The 20,863-nt window shown below is 44.1% G+C and overlaps 1 protein-coding gene across 1 annotated transcript in view; it reads left to right on the top strand.

Moving 5' to 3' along the window:
* LOC110283490 (uncharacterized) overlaps positions 1–20,863 on the top strand; it is a 60,854-nt gene that overhangs the window by 3,750 nt on the left and 36,241 nt on the right. The window contains exons 4-8 of the mRNA XM_087162908.1: positions 3,740–3,802; positions 4,680–4,730; positions 5,392–5,454; positions 7,745–7,807; positions 9,534–20,666. Coding sequence (XP_087019034.1) covers positions 3,740–3,802; positions 4,680–4,730; positions 5,392–5,454; positions 7,745–7,807; positions 9,534–20,666 — 11,373 coding nt within the window. The remainder of the gene's footprint in view (positions 1–3,739; positions 3,803–4,679; positions 4,731–5,391; positions 5,455–7,744; positions 7,808–9,533; positions 20,667–20,863) is intronic.

Here is a 20,863-nt window from a genome sequence, read left to right as displayed (position 1 = left end):
CTGAATTTATGTTTAAAAATATCAAACTTTCGATTAAAATCGTCTGCGGTCGCCTAGCAACACTTACTGTTGCCAAGGCCAGAAATATAAATAGCAACCCTCGTATGTCTAAAAATTATAAGAATTTCTTAAGAATCTTGAATTGGGTATAATATGAAAAAAACACAACTACTTCGATTTAGTAGGAACAACATATGACGCAATGCTAAACGAATGGAATTTAGTTGATTTTCATTTAGTTATTGTTATTAGTAGTTGTTGTTATTTGTTTTAGTTGTTGTTGTTTATTTAGTTGTATTTAGTTTCAATAACTTTTCTTTATAATGCAATAAAATCTGGCGAGCAGCTATTTAAACGATCGAACACTTCGTTTGTTTATTTGTGGCTTGAAGTTAGGCTCGCAGAAAATGCCGTTCATGGGTTAAATTTAGTAGGAACAACACAACCTGTGACGTAGGATATATTATACCCAATTAAATAAGTTTTTAAAGACACAAAAATCAGTGAAATTAATTATTATGCCTAAATTAATGCAAATTTTTATAAGTCAGAGGATTTCTAAAGAGCTATTCACATTTAAAAAATTACATTTATTTTAAACATGATAGAGCCATTTATATTGGTTTAATTGCCATCGGTGAAACTCTCGAATCCTTTTGTTAGTTGGTAGCTCTGTTCTCCGTTCGACACAAAAGTTTTTAGCTGGATGTGTAATGATCCCAAGTGGACCAAACTTGAATTCTATTTCGAATGTCGTTGCATCCTCGGGCAATGCCTTTCCTTTTACGGATTCAACTTTGACCTTCAGTTCATTCAGTAATATCCCTGTTAGTATTTGCAGTCCTACAACTGCCACTGTCCGAAAACACTTGCTTGTGCCAAACTATGTTGGTCCTTGTACGCTTGTTAATTTGCTTAGCTTTCTCGTCTCATCAACATTCATCTCCGTGGTGTATGATCCTTTTAATAATAACAGTTAGTTTTAATATTATTGTTCTTAATATCTAAATATTAAATCACATTGGGGATGCTGAACTACCTGTTCTTGCATGGTTTACAATACTTGATTTATTGTTTTAAATTTACACGTCATTAATATTGTGATTTTTTCTAATGTGTATCAATCTTTGTTAGTTTTAATTTTACTTTACTGTAATTTTGTAATGTTTGATTCTCACGTGGTGACGGATCGAACCCTTATCCGAAAACTCCTCCGGGAGTAGGTCGGCCACTATTAATCTTAATATTATTGTTTCTCAGGCCACATCTCGATCTACTGATATTTTTCAAATTGTTTAGTAGCGTAATTGATTATCTTTATTCTAACCTCTTAAGATGTGGAATAAAGGTTTGGTTAGGAGCTAGTAGTATTTTAGATTTTTTGGTATTTGTTATATTTATATCTATTTCGATCAAGCTTTACTCACGACTGTTTTGAAACTTTGTTTCCCTTAACAGAAAAACCTTTAGTGTTGCCAGCTGTCGTTTTTGTAACCTTATAATTTACTCTGCTTTTAGATCGAATAGGTATAAGTTGTCTCCCTTTATTTTAACAAAAATATCATTATTAAATAAATTTCGTCTCGTTCCGGTTGGTAGTTGCGGACTGAAAATGTCGTTAATCAAAATTAACAACAGTATAGGTTCGAGCACCCGCCCTTACAGCACCCCTATGCTATTTGCCTGTCTGATCTTGTCTTTGTTACCCTCGTAGAATACTGCCCAGTTCTTTAAAAAGCTCCTTATGACTACAGCAGGAGATATCGCGTCTTCAGTTTATTAATAGTATTGTTCCACTAAGCCTTATCGAATGCATTCCTAACATCTATTACAAAGCCTAACATAAATTTCCCTTCAGCTTTGGAATTGTTAACGAATTTTATGGCCTCGTGGTAGTTGACCTGTTTTTCCTGAAAATAAATTGACCTTGGTTCAGAAATCTTAATGACTAGGAAGTAAACTATTCTATATGCTTGTCCTAAACTTTTCTTACGCTTGAGAGTAGGCATTCAGGTTTCTTAGCATGTGATCTAGCTTTATTTTTTCTCCGTTTTTGGGCATTAGTACTAACTTTGTTATTCCCATGTGCTTAAGAACTATCCCTTGACAAAGCACTGATTGATTATATCTATTAGCCATTCGACAATAACAATGCAAATTTCGTTAATGACTTCGTTTGTGATCTGGGCTAGTCATGCAGCTTCAATTCAATTTCTTCTTCACTAAGTTCTCTTCACTAAATAACGGTTCTAAACTCATGTTTGTGAAAATTGCAACACCGTGAAGGACATACGCGAGTGAGCTGAAATTTTCAGGAAATGCAAAGTAGAGCATAATATGCAAATGATTAGAATTTCAGACCCGTAGCGCATGCGTATGCTGAGCAGCGCCCTCTGAACGGCGGATGGATCCGAATAAATAGACGGCTGTAGTTATCTGCTAGTGGTAAACGTTAGCTCAGACGTTACTTATGCCTCTTCGACGAAAGAGAGCGAGATTTCAACATCTTAAGGAGTTTGAAAGGGGGAGAATCATCGGCCTTCGTGAAGCTGGATTGTCTCATCGTGCAGTAGCCGCTCGTGTGCAGCGTAGCAGCAGCAAAGTGATGCGTGTTCGGAAGCAGTGGACGGACGAGTGTCAGACAACTCGGAAATCCGGGCGTGGACCCCGAAATGTCACGTCAGCTTGCGATGATAGACACCTGGTCCGCATGGCGCTGACAGACCGTACGGCTCCCTCTAGACAACTGGCAGCACAGTGGTTCATAACTACAGGTGTTTCATTGTGTGCTTCATCAATTCGTAGACGTCAGCCTACGCAGGCAGACGCTATGCCTGCGAACGCCACCTTCCGGAGTGCATTATCGAACGCCACAGTGGACAAACACCCGGAGTTATAGTCTGGGGTGCCATAGCATATCATGGACGATCTCAATTGCTACGAATTGAGGGTAATCTGAACAACAACCGGTACATGAGTGAAGTTTTGCAGCCCCAAGCTGTTCCCTTCCTTCAAGCCTTGCCAGGCGCTGTATTTCAACAAGACAATGCCCGCCCTTATATTGCTAGGACTGTTCAATCCTTCCTTGCATTGCGGCAGGTACAGCTTCTTCCTTGGCCCGCGTATTCCCCAGATACGTCACCAATTGAACATGTGTGTCATTTCGTCGGTCGGTTCCTCGCTCGTGATCCTCGTCCTGTTGCTTCTACAGACGAACTTTGGGTACGCATGCAAACTATATGGAATGTTCTTCCTCAGAGAGACATTCAAAATTTACTTGACTCCGTACCACGTCGTGTAGCAGCGCTTATTGCGGTGCGTGGTGGCTACACAAAATACTGATTTCGATCTCTTGTTATTGTTTGTTTGCTTTGAAAATTTAATCATTTATTTGTACCATTACCACTCAATCGTGTAGTAAATTTCATTCAATTATGACGACTCTTTCATGGTGTTGCAATTTTCACAACCAGGAGTTTATATTGCTGCTGCCTGGAAAAGTTGGTACCATAGTTTCGCTCCGCATATAACTTTTATACACATGTTACTATATATTTACAGCATATAACTTTTCATCATTTAATCACCTTTTAAAAGCTTCTGTGCTTGAACAGTATTTATTAATATTAAATTAATAACAATTGTAGCATTTTATATCATGTTTTTACAATAAGGATGGATTTTGCTTGCTTTCTATTGCTTTTTCAGCCTGTAATTGTTATTATTTTTCATGCTATAGGTTGGTTAGGTGTTGGGAGATATGGTACAGGATATGGCTCAATCATGGGCAGTGTTGGTCATGGTGAGTGGCAATATTTGTATTTTTAATTTAAGAATATGAAAGCATATTTTTATAGATTACATTTTTAAGCGTTAGAAGCGGAATTAAATGAGAAATTAATTCATTATGTCTGACTTTGTGAATTAATTTGTTTTAACTGGTTTTTTTAACAACTTTTTATTGCACAAAAGCAATTACATAAAATTTAAAAGCTTTTTTTTTGCTCTTCTTTAGTTTACGCGATGTAACCGAACTTTATTATTTCGTTTGTATATGATCTGTAGTTTAACATAGTATTTTTTAACAATGTCCTTTTAATAATGCCTTTGAAGTTTGAAGAATGCGGTAAACTATTCACATTTACAATATTACTTAAAATAAAGTTTACTAACAGTTTTCGTTTTTTTTATTATTATTTTTTTCATTTTTATATTTTTTTGAAGTCTGAAGTTAAGTTAAAAAATTATTCTCCAAATTTATCATCATAGATTATGATAACTACAGTTGGATTCTGTTTAAAATAGTTGTAATAAATAATTGATAACATAATAACGGAAAGTTTTATGAAACCATGGACAAAAGCGAGGGATTATTCAAAAATTTTACGATTGTTTTAAATGAAAGTATATATGAAGTAATTAAATTTTTTTGTTGCCTTATTTAATGTTATTTGAATAAATAAATAAAGACGTATTTAAGTGAAGTAATTTTTTCACTTAAATACAACTTTTTTATCTTGTGTTTTTTGAAAAGCCTCAATGCTTGAACAGTATTTTAATATTATAAAATTAATAATAACTGTAGCAATTATATCTGTTTCTTAACAATTAAAATTGATTTTGTTTTCCGTTGTTTGTCAACCAGTAATTATTATTATTAATTTTTATAATGTATATAGGTTGGTTGGGTGCCGGAAAATATGGCACAAGCATGGGCAGTGGTGGACATGGTTTGTAGCATTATTTGTTTTATATACTATATTCATTTTAAAAATAAAAACGCATATTTTTATTTTTCGAGTATTTTCATAGATTAAATTTTTAAACTTTAGGGTAATTAAATGAATAATTAATTCATTAAATCTGACTTTGCGAAGTCAATTTGTTTTCCTAAAAATTGACTCTTAACATTAAACATTTTATTTGCCTTTAAATTTTTCGGCTTTTCAATTGACATTTTAAATATAAATGCTTCTACAAATTGAAAATTCATTTACGGCTATGAATAAATAATTTTTATTTGCTTTAACTGCAACAGCATGTAATATAAAAGCTTGTCTTACTCGTTTCTTTAGTTATAAATAGTTAAAAATATGTTAAAAAGAATTATAAGAATTTCAAAAGAATCGCTAATTAAGCAGCAATTTTTCAAAACATGAAAATTATTGAAAATAATTATTATTTCTCGAATTTTGCTAATTTAGAATCAATTAAGTACAGCTTTCAGTCATTTTATTCTTTTTGAAAAGGCAGAATGCTTAATCAGTATTTATTATTATGAAATTAATAACAATTGTTCTATTTGATTATATCCGTTCCCTTACAATTAAATATGTTTTCTATTGACTTGTCAGCCAGTAATTATTATAATTGTTTTTATATTATATATAGGTTGGGCTGGTGCTGGCAATTATGGTACAGGATATGGTACTGGAACGGGCAGTGGAGGGCATGGTGTGTAGCATTATATGTACTAAATTCTGTAAATAGAAATACTTATTCTTATTTCTTACATATTTTCGCAGATTGAATTTCAAAATTTTAATAGTGAAATTAATTGAAAAAAATTATTCCTTAAATCTAACTTTGTAATTCTATTTGCATTAATGGTATTTTACAAATTGCATACAACTTCCTCTCAAAATATTAGATTGATTGAAAATTGTGACATTAAAAGGTCTCTTATTCATTTGTTCTTTACTTATTTTAAATAATAATTTTAGCGAGTCAAATCTACATATTTTACTTTATTTTTAAAAAATTAAAATTATCATAAATTAAATACATAATTTATTTTTTTTAAAAATTGGTCCAGATAGCCTGGCTGGTAGGGCACTTGGCCCATGTCCAAGAGCTCGCGGGTTCAATCCACGCCGGCCGAAGACTACCCGTGCAGTAAATGGCGACTGATGCATGTTAAATCTGTCGAGTCGCAAAGTCCTCCATGCTCCCATAACAAATCAATACCTCTGGGGGCACTTGATCCAGGAGTTTTCTTGTATTCTGGATTGGTTCAAAATTACAAGGCTACGGAGTTGAACATTAGTAGTCGTAAATCCAAAAGTGGGTCAACTGTTCAACGACGGATATAAGATATAAAATAAAATTAAAATACTGGAAATAAATTTTATGAGGTCTAAAATATTAGATTACTTAGATGTACAGAATACATAGATTGTTGTATATATACACTAAAATTCAATTATAGATGGGGGAAAAAACAAGCTACTTAGTATTTTGTAGCAATGATTTTAACTTACCTAACTCCCGCATAGGAGCGATTTTGCGTGGAATAAGCAAGTTTTGGGCAGTCTTTTTTCCCCCACATTAGCCCAAGTAGACTTAATGTTTTCCACTAGTTCAGCTTTGTTTGCTGGAGAAACTTCTTGTAATTTTTTTCATTAATATTCTCCATAAATTTTATTTCGCTTAAGATTTGAATTAGCCACTCACGGTAGTGCTAATAATTTTGCCGTTTCCTCCTATCAGATCTAAGTTGATTTTGATGTATGAGGGGAAGCTAAATCTTGTTGGAAAATTAAATCATTGATGAATGTATGCAGTCTTTTTTGTGGTCACATTAACCTAAGTAGACTTAATGATTTCCACTAATTCAGTTTTGTTTGTAGAAGCAACTTCTTGCAGTTCTTTCATTAATATCCTCCATAAATTTCATTTTTACTTAAGATTTGGATGAGCCACTGACGGTAGTACTATAATTTTGCCATTGCTGCAGTCAGAGCGGTGTTGAGTTTGATATATGAGTTGAAGCTAAATCTTGTTGGTCGATTGAACGGTTAAAATTATTTTGGTACGATTATAATTTTGAACAATTATAATTTTGCATTGGAAATGGTAAGAAGAAAAAAAAGTTCTAAATAGACGTCATCATAAATTTGAATTCTAATTTCGTCTTCCAAAAACGAGGCTACTTATGACATTTAAACAAGAGCTTGCATGGATGATTGTTATAGGGCTTGCAGAATTGGGAAAAAATATTATTTAGTGATGAAAGTATATGTCCTATGTGTCTTATGGCACTCGAGGTACTCTTGTGTAGGGAATAAAACAAGAATCATTTAAAAAAATGTGCCTTAAACGTTTGGTAAAATTCGCAGTTAGTGTGATAGTATGAATGAGATCAAATGTACACTGAAGGGTATGATGTATCTTCAAAGAAAAGGCTTATTCCGATATAAGATAGTTTCGAGCACTGCATGACTCCACCGCCTGAAAACTTTTTTTGGGGATAATTTTATTTTTCAAGAATATTTAACTTTACCATTTAAAAAATCAACTAAGATCTGGCTAGAAGAACTCCAACAGAGCTACAGTGAACAGCTAACTCACCAGATCTTGACCCAATTGAATATTTAAGGGAAATTTATATTATGTATGTAATTTTGAGAAAAGCAAGTTGATGAAATAAAAAAAAAATTATGAAACAGTAGAAAGAAACGAAGGCTAAAAATTTTTGCGAATGTTTAAAAAAAAATATCTGTAGTAATTAAAAATTTCCGTTTCTTTATTTATTGTTAATTGAATTAAAGTTACTTTTTGACCTAAAAGGTAACTTTTAGTCACTTCTTCTTTGAACAGCCTGAGTACTTGAAAAAAATATGATTTTAATAATAATTGCTGCAATTTCTTTTATATATTCTTTTTTACAATAAAAAAAGTTTTTTTTGTTTTATGTTATTTTGTGAAACCGTCATTATAATTGTTATTTTAATATTATATGCAGGTTGGGTAGGTCCTGGCAAATATGGAACAGGATATGGCACAGGCATGGGCAGTAGTGGACATGGTGTGTAGCATTATTTGAATAACATTTTACATTTTGAAGCACATATTTATATTTTTCATGAATTTTCACAAATTTATTTTTTATCTTTTACAAGTGAAATCAAATGAATAATTAATTCTTTTACTCTAATGTTTAAATTAATTCGCAATAACATGACTATTTTAATTTTGTATTACATCAAATCAAATTTATATTAATTAAAGTTTTTTAATACTATTTTCTTTAATCTGTACTATGTGGCCTCTCATTTTATTTTGATTGTTTGTGATTTATAGCTTAGCATCATATTTTTGAATATTATGTTACACTTACGATAGCATTACTCGCATCCCAGATAAATACATTTTCAATTTTGATAGCAAAACTCAAAGATTTATTGAAATTATCGCTATTACTTAAGAGCAGCATTTAGCCTTAATACATAGTAATACTTCACAATGCGCAAACTAAATTATTAATGAGTTCATTAATTTTATCTTTTTAAAATGCTCTGGATTTTTCCAAAATTAAGCAATGCGTGAAATATTGTATATTGTCTAAAGTACACTGAGGAAAATGAAAAAATTATGACTCGAGTGTATATATATATATATATATATATATTTAAATGTGCAAATCCATTTCGGGCAAATCCGCGGCTAAAATTATGGGGAAAACAGGCAATTCATGTTTTTATATATTTTTTTCTTTATTTCTTAAATAAATATTTATTTTCTAAAATTGTTGATTGTCCACTTCTTTAAATTATCCAGTATAATATTACCCTGCGTACATCCATTTTCAGGTCCATCCTTGGCAACTAACAAATCAAACGCACTTCAGTAATGCAGCAAGAACGCACTTTAATACAAAACTCCCCTAGTTACGCTTTTAGCACTATTTACGCTTTTGTTTTCATTTTTTGCAATCTGGCAATCTTGCTACGAAAGTATTTGAAATCATTCTTAAGAAATTTTCCGTTCATGTAAGTTCATTTGAATTCGCTATTCGCTTTATAGTTTTCATTTCATGTTCTCTTCTGTTTTTTCTTTATATTTTATTTTCTGTTTTTACGAGATATTTTTACTTATTGTGCTCTATTTTATATGTTGAAATTTTTTTGTGCTTCTCACATTATTGCATTGATATATTTTGCTTTGGCTATATTGATGCAATATTAGAAAGCACTCTTTTTTCGCGGATATAATCGTGTGAGCTGATTATATCTTTTAATTTCCAGACTTTTTAAAATTTAAATTTTAAGGTTATAAATTTTTCAAAATTTGAAATTTTTTTTCCAGTTTTTTGTTATTTTATTTTTATTATTATTTTTCTTTTCTTCCCCTTTTTGCATTGTTCTGTAATTTTCCGGTGGCGGATATGACGTGAGCATTGACTGATACAATGGATAGCAACTTTTTCAAATAGTTTTTTTTTGCACTCAACAAATAAATCTTTTTTAATCATTAAATATGTAAATTTTACGAAAATTAATCAATTACCATTTAAATTTATTTTCCTTTGCATTATTCGAAAAAAGTTAAACCTTTCACCTCACAAGTGACATCAAATAATCACAATCGTATAACACGCAGGCAAAGACCCGATAAATGGCAATTATTATGATAGGTGTTAATAAGTTTCGTATCTCATTATTGAATCTAATTATTAATTTAAAATTGTATAAGTATTTTATATAAAATTAAAACGTAGAGCAAACTGTATTTATTTTTAATACTATTTATAGGTTCGTTAGCTGCTGGAGGATTCAGTAAAGCATATGACGGAGGGTATGGCAGTGTACCTCGTGGGACACATAGCGTTGGACCTGGAGGAACGCATGGTGGTGGACCTGGTGGAGCATATGGTGGTGTACCTAATGGAGCTGATGGAGGTGAACCTAGTGGAGCAGATAGCGGGGTATTTGGTGGGGCACATGGCATTGTATCTGGTAGAGCATATGGCGTTGGACTAGGTGGATCATATGGCGATAGACCTGGAGGGTCATATGGTGGTGGACCTGGAAGAGCATACAGCGGTGGACCTCGAGGAACATATGGGAGTGGACCAGGTGGATCATATGGTGGCGTATCTGGTGGAACATATGGTGGTTTATCTGGTGGAGCATATGGTGGTAAGACTGGTAAATCATATGGTGGTGGACCAGGAGGAGCGTATATCCAAGTTTTAGGAAAGATATCTGGTGGAGCATATGGCGCTGTATCTAGAGGCTCATATAGCGGTGGAACATATGGCATTGAATTGGGTGGGCCTGAAGGTGGCAATGTACCTGGTGGACCTGGAGTATCGTATGGTGTTGGACCTGCTGGAGCATATGGTGCTGGACCTGATGGAGCATATGGTGCTGGACCTGGTGGAGCATACGGCGTTGGACCTGGTGGGCCTGGTATTGGCGGAGTACCTGGTGTACCTGGATTATCATACGGTGGTGGACCTGGGGGGTCATATGGTGCTAGACATGGTGGAGGATATGGTGGTGGATCAGGTGGAGCATATGGCGGTGGTCCTGCTGGAGCATACGACACTGGACTTGCTGGAATATATGGTGGTAGACCTGGTGGAGCGTATGGCACTGGACTGGCGGGAACATATGGTGGGACTTTTGGTGGTGTACATGGTGAAGCATCTGGTGGTGGATCTGCCGGAGCATATGGAGCTGGAGCTGGTGGAGCACATGGCGTTGGACCTGGAGGATCTAGAGGATCATATGGTGGTGGATCTATAGGGTCATATAGTGCAGGACCTGTAGGAGCATATGGTGGTGGACCTAATGGAGGTGGACCAGGTGGAGCATATGGCGCTAATCCAGCTGGAGCATACGCCACAGGACTTGCTGGAGAATATGGTGGAGGATTTGGTGGGGCTTATGGCGTTGGATCTGGTGGTGGTGGGGTACCTGGTGGGCCAGGAGGAATACATGGCAGGGGATTTGCTGGAGCATATGGCGTTGACTCTGGTGGAGCATACGGCGCTGGACCTGGTGGAGCATACGGCGTTGGACCTGGTGTGCCTGGTGGTAACGGTGTACCTGGTGTACCTGGAAGATCACATGGTGATGGACCTAGTGGAGCATATGGAGGTGGAGCTAGTGGAGTTGGACCTAGAGGGGCATATGCTGGAGGAATTGGTGGAGCATATGGCGGTGGACCTGCTGGATCCTATGGCGCAGGACCAGGTGGTGGAGGTGGAACAATTGGACCTGGAGGGTCATATGGTGGTGGATCTGGTGGAGCATATGGCGGTGGTCGTGCTGATGCATATGGCACGGGACTTGGTGGAACATATGGAGGAGGATTTGGTAGGGCTTTCGGCGTTTTACCTATTGGAGCATATGGCGATGGACATGGTGGTGGCGGTGTACCTGGTGGGCCAGGAGCAATATATGGTGGTGGATCTTCTGGAGCATATGGCGTTGGACCTGGTGGAGCATATGGCGCTGGACCTGGTGGAGCAAACGAAGTTGGACCTGGTGGTGGCGGTGTACCTGGTGGAACTGGAGGATCATATGGCGGTGCTCCTGGTGTAGCATATGGAGTTGGACCTAATGGAGGTGGACCAGGAGGAGCATATGGTCATGGTCCTACTAAAGCATACAGCAATGGACTTAGTGGAACATATGGTGGAGGATTTGGTGGGGCGTTTGGCATTTTACCTGGTGGTGGAGCAAATGATGGAGCATATGGTGGCAAACCTAGAGGGTCATATGGTGGTGGAACTAATGGAGTTGGACCTGGAGGAGCACTTGCAGGGGGAATTGGTGGTTCATATGGCGCAAGACCTGTTTCAGCATATGGCCGTGGACCAGGAGGAGCATATGGCGGTGGACCTGCTGGAGCCTATGGCTCAGGACCTGGTGGTGCATATGGCGATGGACCTGGAGGTGGAGGAGGAGCAATTGGACCTGGAGGGTCATATGGTGGTGGATCTGGTGGAGCATATGGCGGTGGACGTAATGGAGCTATTGGACATGGACCAGGAGCAGCACATGGCGGTGGTCGTGCTGGTGCATATGGCACTGGATTCGCTCGAACATATGGTGGGACTTTTAGCGTTGTATCTGGAGGCTCATATGGCAGTGGAACATATGGCGTTGAATCTGGTGGGTCTGGTACTGGTGGTGTACCTGGCGGACCAGGAGGATCATATGGTGTTGGACCTGGTGGAGCATATGGGGTTGGACCTGGTGGGCCTGGTGGTGGCCGTGTACCTGGTGGACCTGGAGGATCATATGGTGGTGAGCCTGGAGGGTCATATGGTGCTGGACCTGGTGGAGCATATGTTGGTGGACCTAATGGAGGTGGACCAGGTGGAGCATATGGCGATGGTCCTGCTGGAGCATACGGCACTGGACTTGTTGGAGCATATGGTGGAGGATTTGGAGGGGCTTTTGGCGTTTTACCTGGAGGAGCATATGGTGTTGGATCTCATGGTGGCGGTGTACCTGGTGGGCCAGGAGGAATATATGACGGTGGATCTGCTGGAGCATATGACGCTGGACCTGGTGGAAAATATGGCGCTGGACCTGGTGGAGCATACGGCGTTGGACCAGGTGGGCCTGGTGGTGGCGGTATACCTGCTGGACCTGGAGGATCATATGGTGGTGGACCTGCTGGAGCATATGGAGGTGGACCTAATGGCGCTGGATCTGGTGGGCATGGTGGTGGCGGTATACATGGTAGACCTGTAGGATCATATGGTGGCGGATCCGGTGGAGCATATGGTGGTGGATTTAATGGAGTTGGATCTGGAGGAGCACATTCCGGAGGAATTGGAGGTTCATATGGTGCAAGACCTGATTCAGCATATGGCGATGGATCTGGTGGAGCATATGGAGGTGGACCTGGTGGGCCTGGTGGTGGTGGTGTACTTGGTGGGCCAGGAGGAATATATGGCGGTGGATCTGCGGGAGCATATGATGTTGAACCTGGTGGAGCATATGGCGCCGGACCTGGTGGACCTGGAGGATCATATGGTTTTGGAATTGGAGGGTCATATGGTGGTAGAGCTAATGGAGGAGGACCTGGACCAGCTCCATATCACGCTGGACCTGGAGGGCCTGGTGCTTTCGGGGTACCTGGTGAACCTGGTGGACCTGGAGGATCATACGGTGGAGGACCTGGTGGAGCATATACCGGTGGACTTAAAGGCACTGGACATGGTGGAGCATACGGCATTGGACCTGGAGGGCCTGGTGCAGGCGGTGTACCTGGTGGACTTGGAGGATCATATGGTGGTGGACCTGGTGGAGCATATGGTGGTGGAGCTAATGGAGTTGGACCTGGAGAAGCACATGCCGGAGGAATTGGTGGTTCATATGGTGGAGGATTTGGTGGGGCTTTTAGCGTTGTATCTGGAGGCTCATTTGGCAGTGGAACATATGGCGTTGAATCTGGTGGATCTGGTGCTGGCGGTGCACCTGGTGGACCCGGAAGATCATATGGTGCTGGAACAGGTGGAGCATATGGTGGTGGATCTAATGGAGGCGGATCAGGCAGTGTCGGTGTTCCTGGAAGGCCAGGAGGAATATATGGCAGTGGACCTGGTGAAGCACACGGCGTTGGAACTGGTGGGCCTGGTGGTGGCGGTGTACATGGTGGACCAGGAGGATTATATGGTGGAGGAAGTGGCGGACCATATGGAGGTGGACCTAATGGCGCTGGACCTGGTGGAGCATACGGCGTTGGACCTGGAGGAGCACATGCCGGAGGAATTGGTGGTTCATATGGTGCAAGACCAGATTCAGCGTATGGCGGTGGACCAGGAGGAGCATATGGCGGTGGACCAGGAGGAGCATATGGCGGTGGACCAGGAGGAGCATATGGCGGTGGACCTGCTGGAGCCTATGGTGCAGGACCTGGTGGAGCATACGGCGACGGATCTGGTGGTGGAGGTGGAAATATTAGACCAGGAGGGTCATATGCTGGTGGATCTGGTGGAGCATATGGCGGCGGACCTGGAGGATCTGGAGGATTATATGGTGGTGGACCTGGTGGAGCATATGGAGGTGGACCTAATGACGATGGTCCTGCTGGAGCATACGGCACTGGACTTGCTGGAATATATGGTGGAGGATTTGGTGGGTCTTTTAGCGTTGTTCCTAATGAAGCACATGGTGGTGGACCTGGTGGAGCATTTGGAAGACCGGGAGGGTCATATGGTCGTGAACCTGGAGGGTCATATGGTGGTGGACATGGAGGGTCATATGGTGGAGGAGCTAATGGAGGTGGACCAGGAGGACTTGGTGGAGCCTATGGCACTGGACCTGGAGGGCCTGGTGCTGGCGGTGTACCTGGTGGACCTGGTGGATCATATGGTGGAGGACCTTTTGGAGCATATGGTGGTGGACCTACTGGAGGTGGACCTGGAGGGTCACATGGTGGTGGACCTGGTGGAGCATATGGTGGAAGACCGGGAGGGTCATATGGTGGTGAACCTGGAGGATCATATGGTGGAGGACCTTTCGGAGCATATGGTGGTGGACCAGGTGGAGCATATGGGGGTGGACCTAATGAAGGTGGACCAGGTGGAGCATATGGCGAAGGACCTGGTGGTGGTGGTGTTTCTGGTGGGCCAGGAGGATCATATGTTGGTGGAACTAGTGGAGCATATGTTGGTGGAACTAGTGGAGCATATGGCGCCGGACCTGGTGGACCTGGAGGATCATATGGTGGTGGAACCAGTGGAGCATATGGAGGTGGACCTAATGGAGGTGCACCAGGTGGAGCATATGGCGATGGACCTCGTGGTGGCGGTATACCTGGTGTACTTGGAGGATCACTTGGTGGTGGATCTGGTGGTGCATATGGAGGTGGAGCTAATGGAGTTGGACCTGGAGGAGCACATGCCGGAGGAATTGGTGGTTCATATGGTGGAGGATATGGTGGGGCTTTTAGCGTTGTATCTGGAGTCTCATTTGGCAGTAGAGCATATGGCGTTGAATCTGGTGGATCTGGTGCTGGCGGTGTACCTGGTGGACCCGGAAGATCATATGGTGCTGGACCAGGTGGAGCATATGGTGGTGGACCAGGCAGTGGCAGTGTTCCTGGTGGGCCAGGAGGAATATATGGCAGTGGACCTGGTGGTGCATACGGCATTGGAACTGGCGGGCCTGGTGGTATTGGTGTACTTGGTGGACCAGGAAGATCATATGGTGGTGGAAGTGGCGGACCATATGGAGGTGGACCTAATGGGGCTGGACCTGGTGGAGCATACGGCGTTGGACCTGGTGGAGCATATGGCGCCGGACCTGGAGGATTATATGGTGGTGGACCTGGTGGAGCATATGGTGGTGGAGTTAATGGAGTTGGACCTGGAGGAGCACATGCCGGAGGAATTGGTGGTTCATATGGTGCAAGACCTGATTCAGCGTATGGCGGTGGACCAGGAGGAGCATACGGCGGTGGACCAGGAAGAGCATACGGCGGTGGACCAGGAGGAGCATATGGCGGTGGACCTGCTGGAGCCTATGGTGCAGGACCTGGTGGAGCATACGGCGACGGATCTGGTGGTGGAGGTGGAACAATTGGACCAGGAGGGTCATATGCTGGTGGATCTGGTGGAGCATATGGCGGGGGACCTGGAGGATTATATGGTGGTGGACCTGGTGGAGCATATGGAGGTGGACCTAATGACGATGGTCCTGCTGGAGCATACGGCACTGGACTTGCTGGAATATATGGTGGAGGATTTGGTGGGTCTTTTAGCGTTGTTCCTAATGAAGCACATGGTGGTGGACCTGGTGGAGCATTTGGAAGACCGGGAGGGTCATATGGTGGTGAACCTGGAGGGTCATATGGTGGTGGACATGGAGGGTCATATGGTGGAGGAGCTAATGGAGGTGGACCAAAAGGACTTGGTGGAGCCTATGGCACTGGACCTGGAGGGCCTGGTGCTGGCGGTGTACCTGGTGGACCTGGTGGATCATATGGTGGAGGACCTTTTGGAGCATATGGTGGTGGACCTACTGGAGGTGGACCAGGTGGAACATATGGGGGTGGACCTGGAGGGTCACATGGTGGTGGACCTGGTGGAGCATATGGTGGAAGACCGGGAGGGTCATATGGTGGTGAGCCTGGAGGATCATATGGTGGAGGACCTTTCGGAGCATATGGTGGTGCACCAAGTGGAGCATATGGGGGTGGACCTAATGAAGGTGGACCAGGGGGAGTATATGGCGATGGACCTGGTGGTGGCAGTGTTTCTGGAGGCCCAGGCGGATCATATGTTGGTGGAACTAGTGGAGCATATGGCGCCGGACCTGGTGGACCTGGAGGATCATATGGTGGTGGATCCAGTGGAGCATATGGAGGTGGACCTAATGGAGGTGCACCAGGTGGAGCATATGGCGATGGACCTGGTGGTGGCGGCATACCTGGTGCACTTGGAGGATCACATGCCGGAGGAGTTGGTGGTTCATATGGTGGAGGATATGGTGGGGCTTTTAGCGTTGTATCTGGAGTCTCATTTGGCAGTAGAACATATGGCGTTGAATCTGGTGGATCTGGTGCTGGCGGTGTACCTGGTGGACCCGGAAGATCATATGGTGCTGGACCAGGTGGAGCATATGGTGGTGGACCTAATGGAGGTGGACCAGGCAGTGGCGGTGTTCCTGGTGGGCCAGGAGGAATATATGGCAGTGGACCTGGTGGTGCATACGGCATTGGAACTGGTGGGCCTGGTGGTATTGGTGTACTTGGTGGACCAGGAAGATCATATGGTGGTGGAAGTGGCGGACCATATGGAGGTGGACCTAATGGGGCTGGACCTGGTGCAGCATACGGCGTTGGACCTGGTGGAGCATATGGTGGTGGAGTTAATGGAGTTGGACCTAGAGGAGCACATGAAGGAGGAAATGGTGGTTCATATGGTGCAAGACTTGATTCAGCGTATGGCGGTGGACCAGGAGGAGCATACGGCGGTGGACCAGGAGGAGCATATGGCGGTGGACCTGCTGGAGCATATGGTGCAGGACCTGCTGGAGCCTATGGTGCAGGACCTGGTGGAGCATACGGCGACGGATCTGGTGGTGGAAGTGGAACAATTGGACCAGGAGGGTCATATGCTGGTGGATCTGGTGGAGCACATGGCGGTGGACCTGGTGGACCTGGAGGATTATATGGTGGTGGACCAGGTGGAGCATATGGAGGTGGACCTAATGGCTATGGTCCTGCTGGAGCATACGGCACTGGACTTGCTGGAACTTATGGTGGAGGATTTGGTGGGTCTTTTAGCGTTGTTCCTAATGAAGCACGTGGTGGTGGTCCTGGTGGAGCATTTGGAAAACAGGGAGAGTCATATGGTGGTGAACCTGGAGGGTCATATGGTGGAGGAGCTAATGGAGGTGGACCAGGAGGACTTGGTGGAGCCTATGGCACTGGACCTGGAGGGCCTGGAGGATCATATGGTGGAGGACCTTTTGGAGCATATGGTGGTGGACCTACTGGAGGTGGACCAGGTGGAACATATGGTGGAAGACCGGGGGGATCGTATGGTGGTGAACCTGGAGGATCATATGGTGGAGGACCTTTCGGAGCATATGGTGGTGGACCTAATGGAGGTGGACCAGGAGGAGCATATGGCGATGGACCTGGTGGTGGCGGTGTTCCTGGTGGGCGAGGAGGATCATTTGTTGGTGGAACTAGTGGAGCATATGGCCCCGGACCTGGTGGACCTGGAGGATCATATGGTGGTGGAACCGGTGGAGCATATGGAGGTGGGCCTATTGGCGTTGGACCTGCTGGAGCCTATGGCGCAGGAACTGGTGGAGTATACGGCGATGGACCTGGTGGAACATATGGTGGAGGATTTGGTGGGTCTTTTAGCGTTGTTCCTGGTGGAGCATATGGTGATGGACCTGGTGGAGCATATGGAGTTGGACCTGGAGGGTCATATGGTGATGGAGCTAATGGAGGTGGACCAGGAGGACTTAGGGGAGCCTATAACGCTAGACCTGGAGGGCCTGGTGCTGGCGGTGTACCTGGTGGACCTCGAGGATCATATGATGGAAGACCTTTTGGAGCATATGGTGGTGGATCTGATGCAGGTGGATCTGCTGGAGCATATGGCATTGGACCTGGTGGAGCATATGGTGCAAGAACAGGTGGAGTATACGGCGATGGACCTGGTGGTGGAGGTGGAACAATTGGACCAGGAGGGCCATATGGTGGTGGATCTAGTGGAGCATATGGAGGTGGACCTAATGGCGATGATCCTGCTGGAGCATATAATGGAGGATTTGGTGGGTCTTTTAGCGTTGTTCCTGGTGGAGCATATGGTGGTGGACCTGGTGGAGGACCGGGAGGGTCATATGGCGGTGGAGCTAATGGAGGTGGACCAGGAACACTTGGTGGAGCCTATGGCGCTGGACCTGGAGGGCCTGGTGCTGGCGGTGTACCTGGTGGACCTGGAGGATCGTATGATGGAAGACCTTTTGGAGCATATGGTGGTGGACCTAATGGTGGTGGACCTGGAGGGTCACATAGTGGTGGACCTGGAGGGTCACATAGTGGTGGACCTGGAGGAGCATATGGTGGTAGACCTAATGGAGGTGGACCAGGTAGAGCATATGGCGATGGTCCTGCTGGAGCATACGGCACTAGACTTGTTGAAACATATGGGGGAGGATTTGGTGGGGCTTTTGGCGTTGTTCCAGGTGGAGCATATGGTGATGGACCTGGAGGGTCATATGGTGGTGGAACTGGAGGGTCATATGGTGGTGGAGCATATGAAGTTGGACCTGGTGGAGCACATGGCGGTGGTCCTGCTGGAGCATACGGCACTGGACTTGCTGGAACATATGGTGGAGGATTTAGTGGGGCCTTCGGCGTTGTACCTAGCGTTGGATCTGGTGGAACATACGGCGTTGGACCTGGTGGACCTGGTGGTGACGGTGTACCTGGTGGACCCGGTGGATCATATGGTGCTGGACCTGGTGGAGCATATGGTGGTGGACCTGGAGGGCCACATGGTGGTGGAGCTGGACCTGGAGGAGCACATGGGAAGGGAATTGGAGGCTCTTATGGTGAAAGAACTGGTTCCACATATGGCGGTGGACCAGGAAGAGCATATGGCGGTGGACCTGCTGGAGCTTATGGCACTGGACTTGGTGGAGCATACGGCGTTGGACCTGTCGGGGGAGGTAGACCTGGAGGATCATATGGTGGAGCTAATGGAGTTGGACCTGGAGGAGCACATGGCAAGGGTATTGGTGGTTCATATGGTGAAAAACCTGATTCAGCATATGGCGGTGGACCAGGAGGAGCATATGGCGGTGGACCTGCCGGAGCCTATGGCACTGGACCTGGCTTTGGACCTGGTGGATCTGGAGGGTCATTTGGTGGTGGACGTAATGGGGCTATTGGAGATGGACCAGGTGGAGCATATGGCGGTGGCACTTCTGGAGCATACGACACTGGACTTGCTGGAACATATGGTGGAGAATTTGGTGGGTCTTTTGGCGTTGTATCTGGTGGAGCATATGGTGGTGGTCATGGAGGGTCATATGGTGGTGGACGTGGAGGGTCATATGGTAGAGGAGCTAATGGAGGTGGACCGGGAGACCTTGGTGGAGCCTATGGCACTGGACCTGGAAGGCCTGGTGCTGGCGGTGTACCTGGTGGAACTGGAGGATCATTTGGTGGAGGACCTTTTGGAGCATATGGTGGTGGACCTACTGGAGGAGGACCAGGTGGAACATATGGGGATGGACCTGGAGGGTCACATGGTGGTGGACCTGGAGGGTCATATAATGGTGGACCTGGCAGGTCATATGGTGGAGCTAATAGAAATGGACCTGGAGGAGCACATGGCAGGGGAATTGGTGGTTCATATGGTGAAAGACCTGATTCAGCATTTGACGGTGGACAAGGAGGAGCGTATGGCGGTGGACCTGGTGGAGCATATGTTGGTGTACCTGGTGGAGCGTATGAAAGTGGACACGGAACATATGGTGGGGCGTTTGGGGTTGTTTCTGGTGACGCATACAGCCTAGGAACATATGGCGTTGGACCTGGAAGAACTCATGGTGGTAGAACTGGTGAAGCATATGGTGGTAGACCTGGTGGAGCATATGGTGCTGGATCTGGTGGGGCTTTTGGCGTTGTATCTGATGGCTCATATGGTGTTGGACCAGGTGGAGCATACGGTGGTTTACCTGGCGGAATGTATGGTGGTGGATCTGGTGGAATATATGGTACTGGACCAGAGGGAGCATATGACGTTGGTTCTAATGGAGCATATATCGGTGTGCCAGGTGGAGCATATGACGTTGGAGCTTATGGTGATGGAACATTTGGAGCATATGGTGGGGAACCAAGTGGAGCATATGCTGAGGATTCTGGAAGTATATTTTCTGCAGTATCGGAGATTGGAGGAGGATTCGGAGATGGGTATGGAGGAGAATTTGGTGGGGCATATGGCGAGGAAATGGTTGAAGCATATGGGTTTGGACGAGGTGGACCATATAGTGGTGGATTTAGTGGGGCGTATGGTGATGGATCTGGCGGAGGATATGATGGTAGAACTGGTGGATTATATGGTGATGCATCTGGGGACGAATATGGTGGAGGATTCGGAGTTGGATTTGGAGAAGGATATTCTGGCGTATTTGGGGTTGTATCAGGAAGAGGAGAATATGGCGGAGGATTCGGTCCTGTATATGACGGAGGATTCGGTGGAACACATGATGGTAGACCTGGTGGGGCATATGGTGTTGAACCTGGTGGAGCCTTTGATGGATCATATGGCATTGGACCTGATGGAGCATATGACGTTGTTCCTGGTGGAGCATATGACTTTGCACCTGGTGGAGCATATGGTCTTGTACCTGGTGGAGCATATGGTGTCATGTTTGGTGGATATGGTGGGTAGCATCATAGAACTCTTTACAAAAAAGATTATTTTATTTTTATTTCAATAAATATGTAAGCTTTACTAGCGCCATTTAATTTTATTTTCCTGAAATTAATGTAACCAATTTATTCAATATTATTTAAATTATTTTCCTTCTAGTTTCGCTTATCTCACATGATTGTGAATGATAAAATGAATTCTGACCTC

The sequence above is a fragment of the Parasteatoda tepidariorum genome, chromosome 5 (assembly GCF_982258835.1).
Source record: "Parasteatoda tepidariorum strain Cologne lab strain chromosome 5, Ptep-v5.0, whole genome shotgun sequence".
NCBI classification, from domain to species: Eukaryota; Metazoa; Arthropoda; class Arachnida; order Araneae; family Theridiidae; genus Parasteatoda; species Parasteatoda tepidariorum.
This window is presented reverse-complemented; position numbering and strand designations above follow the sequence as displayed.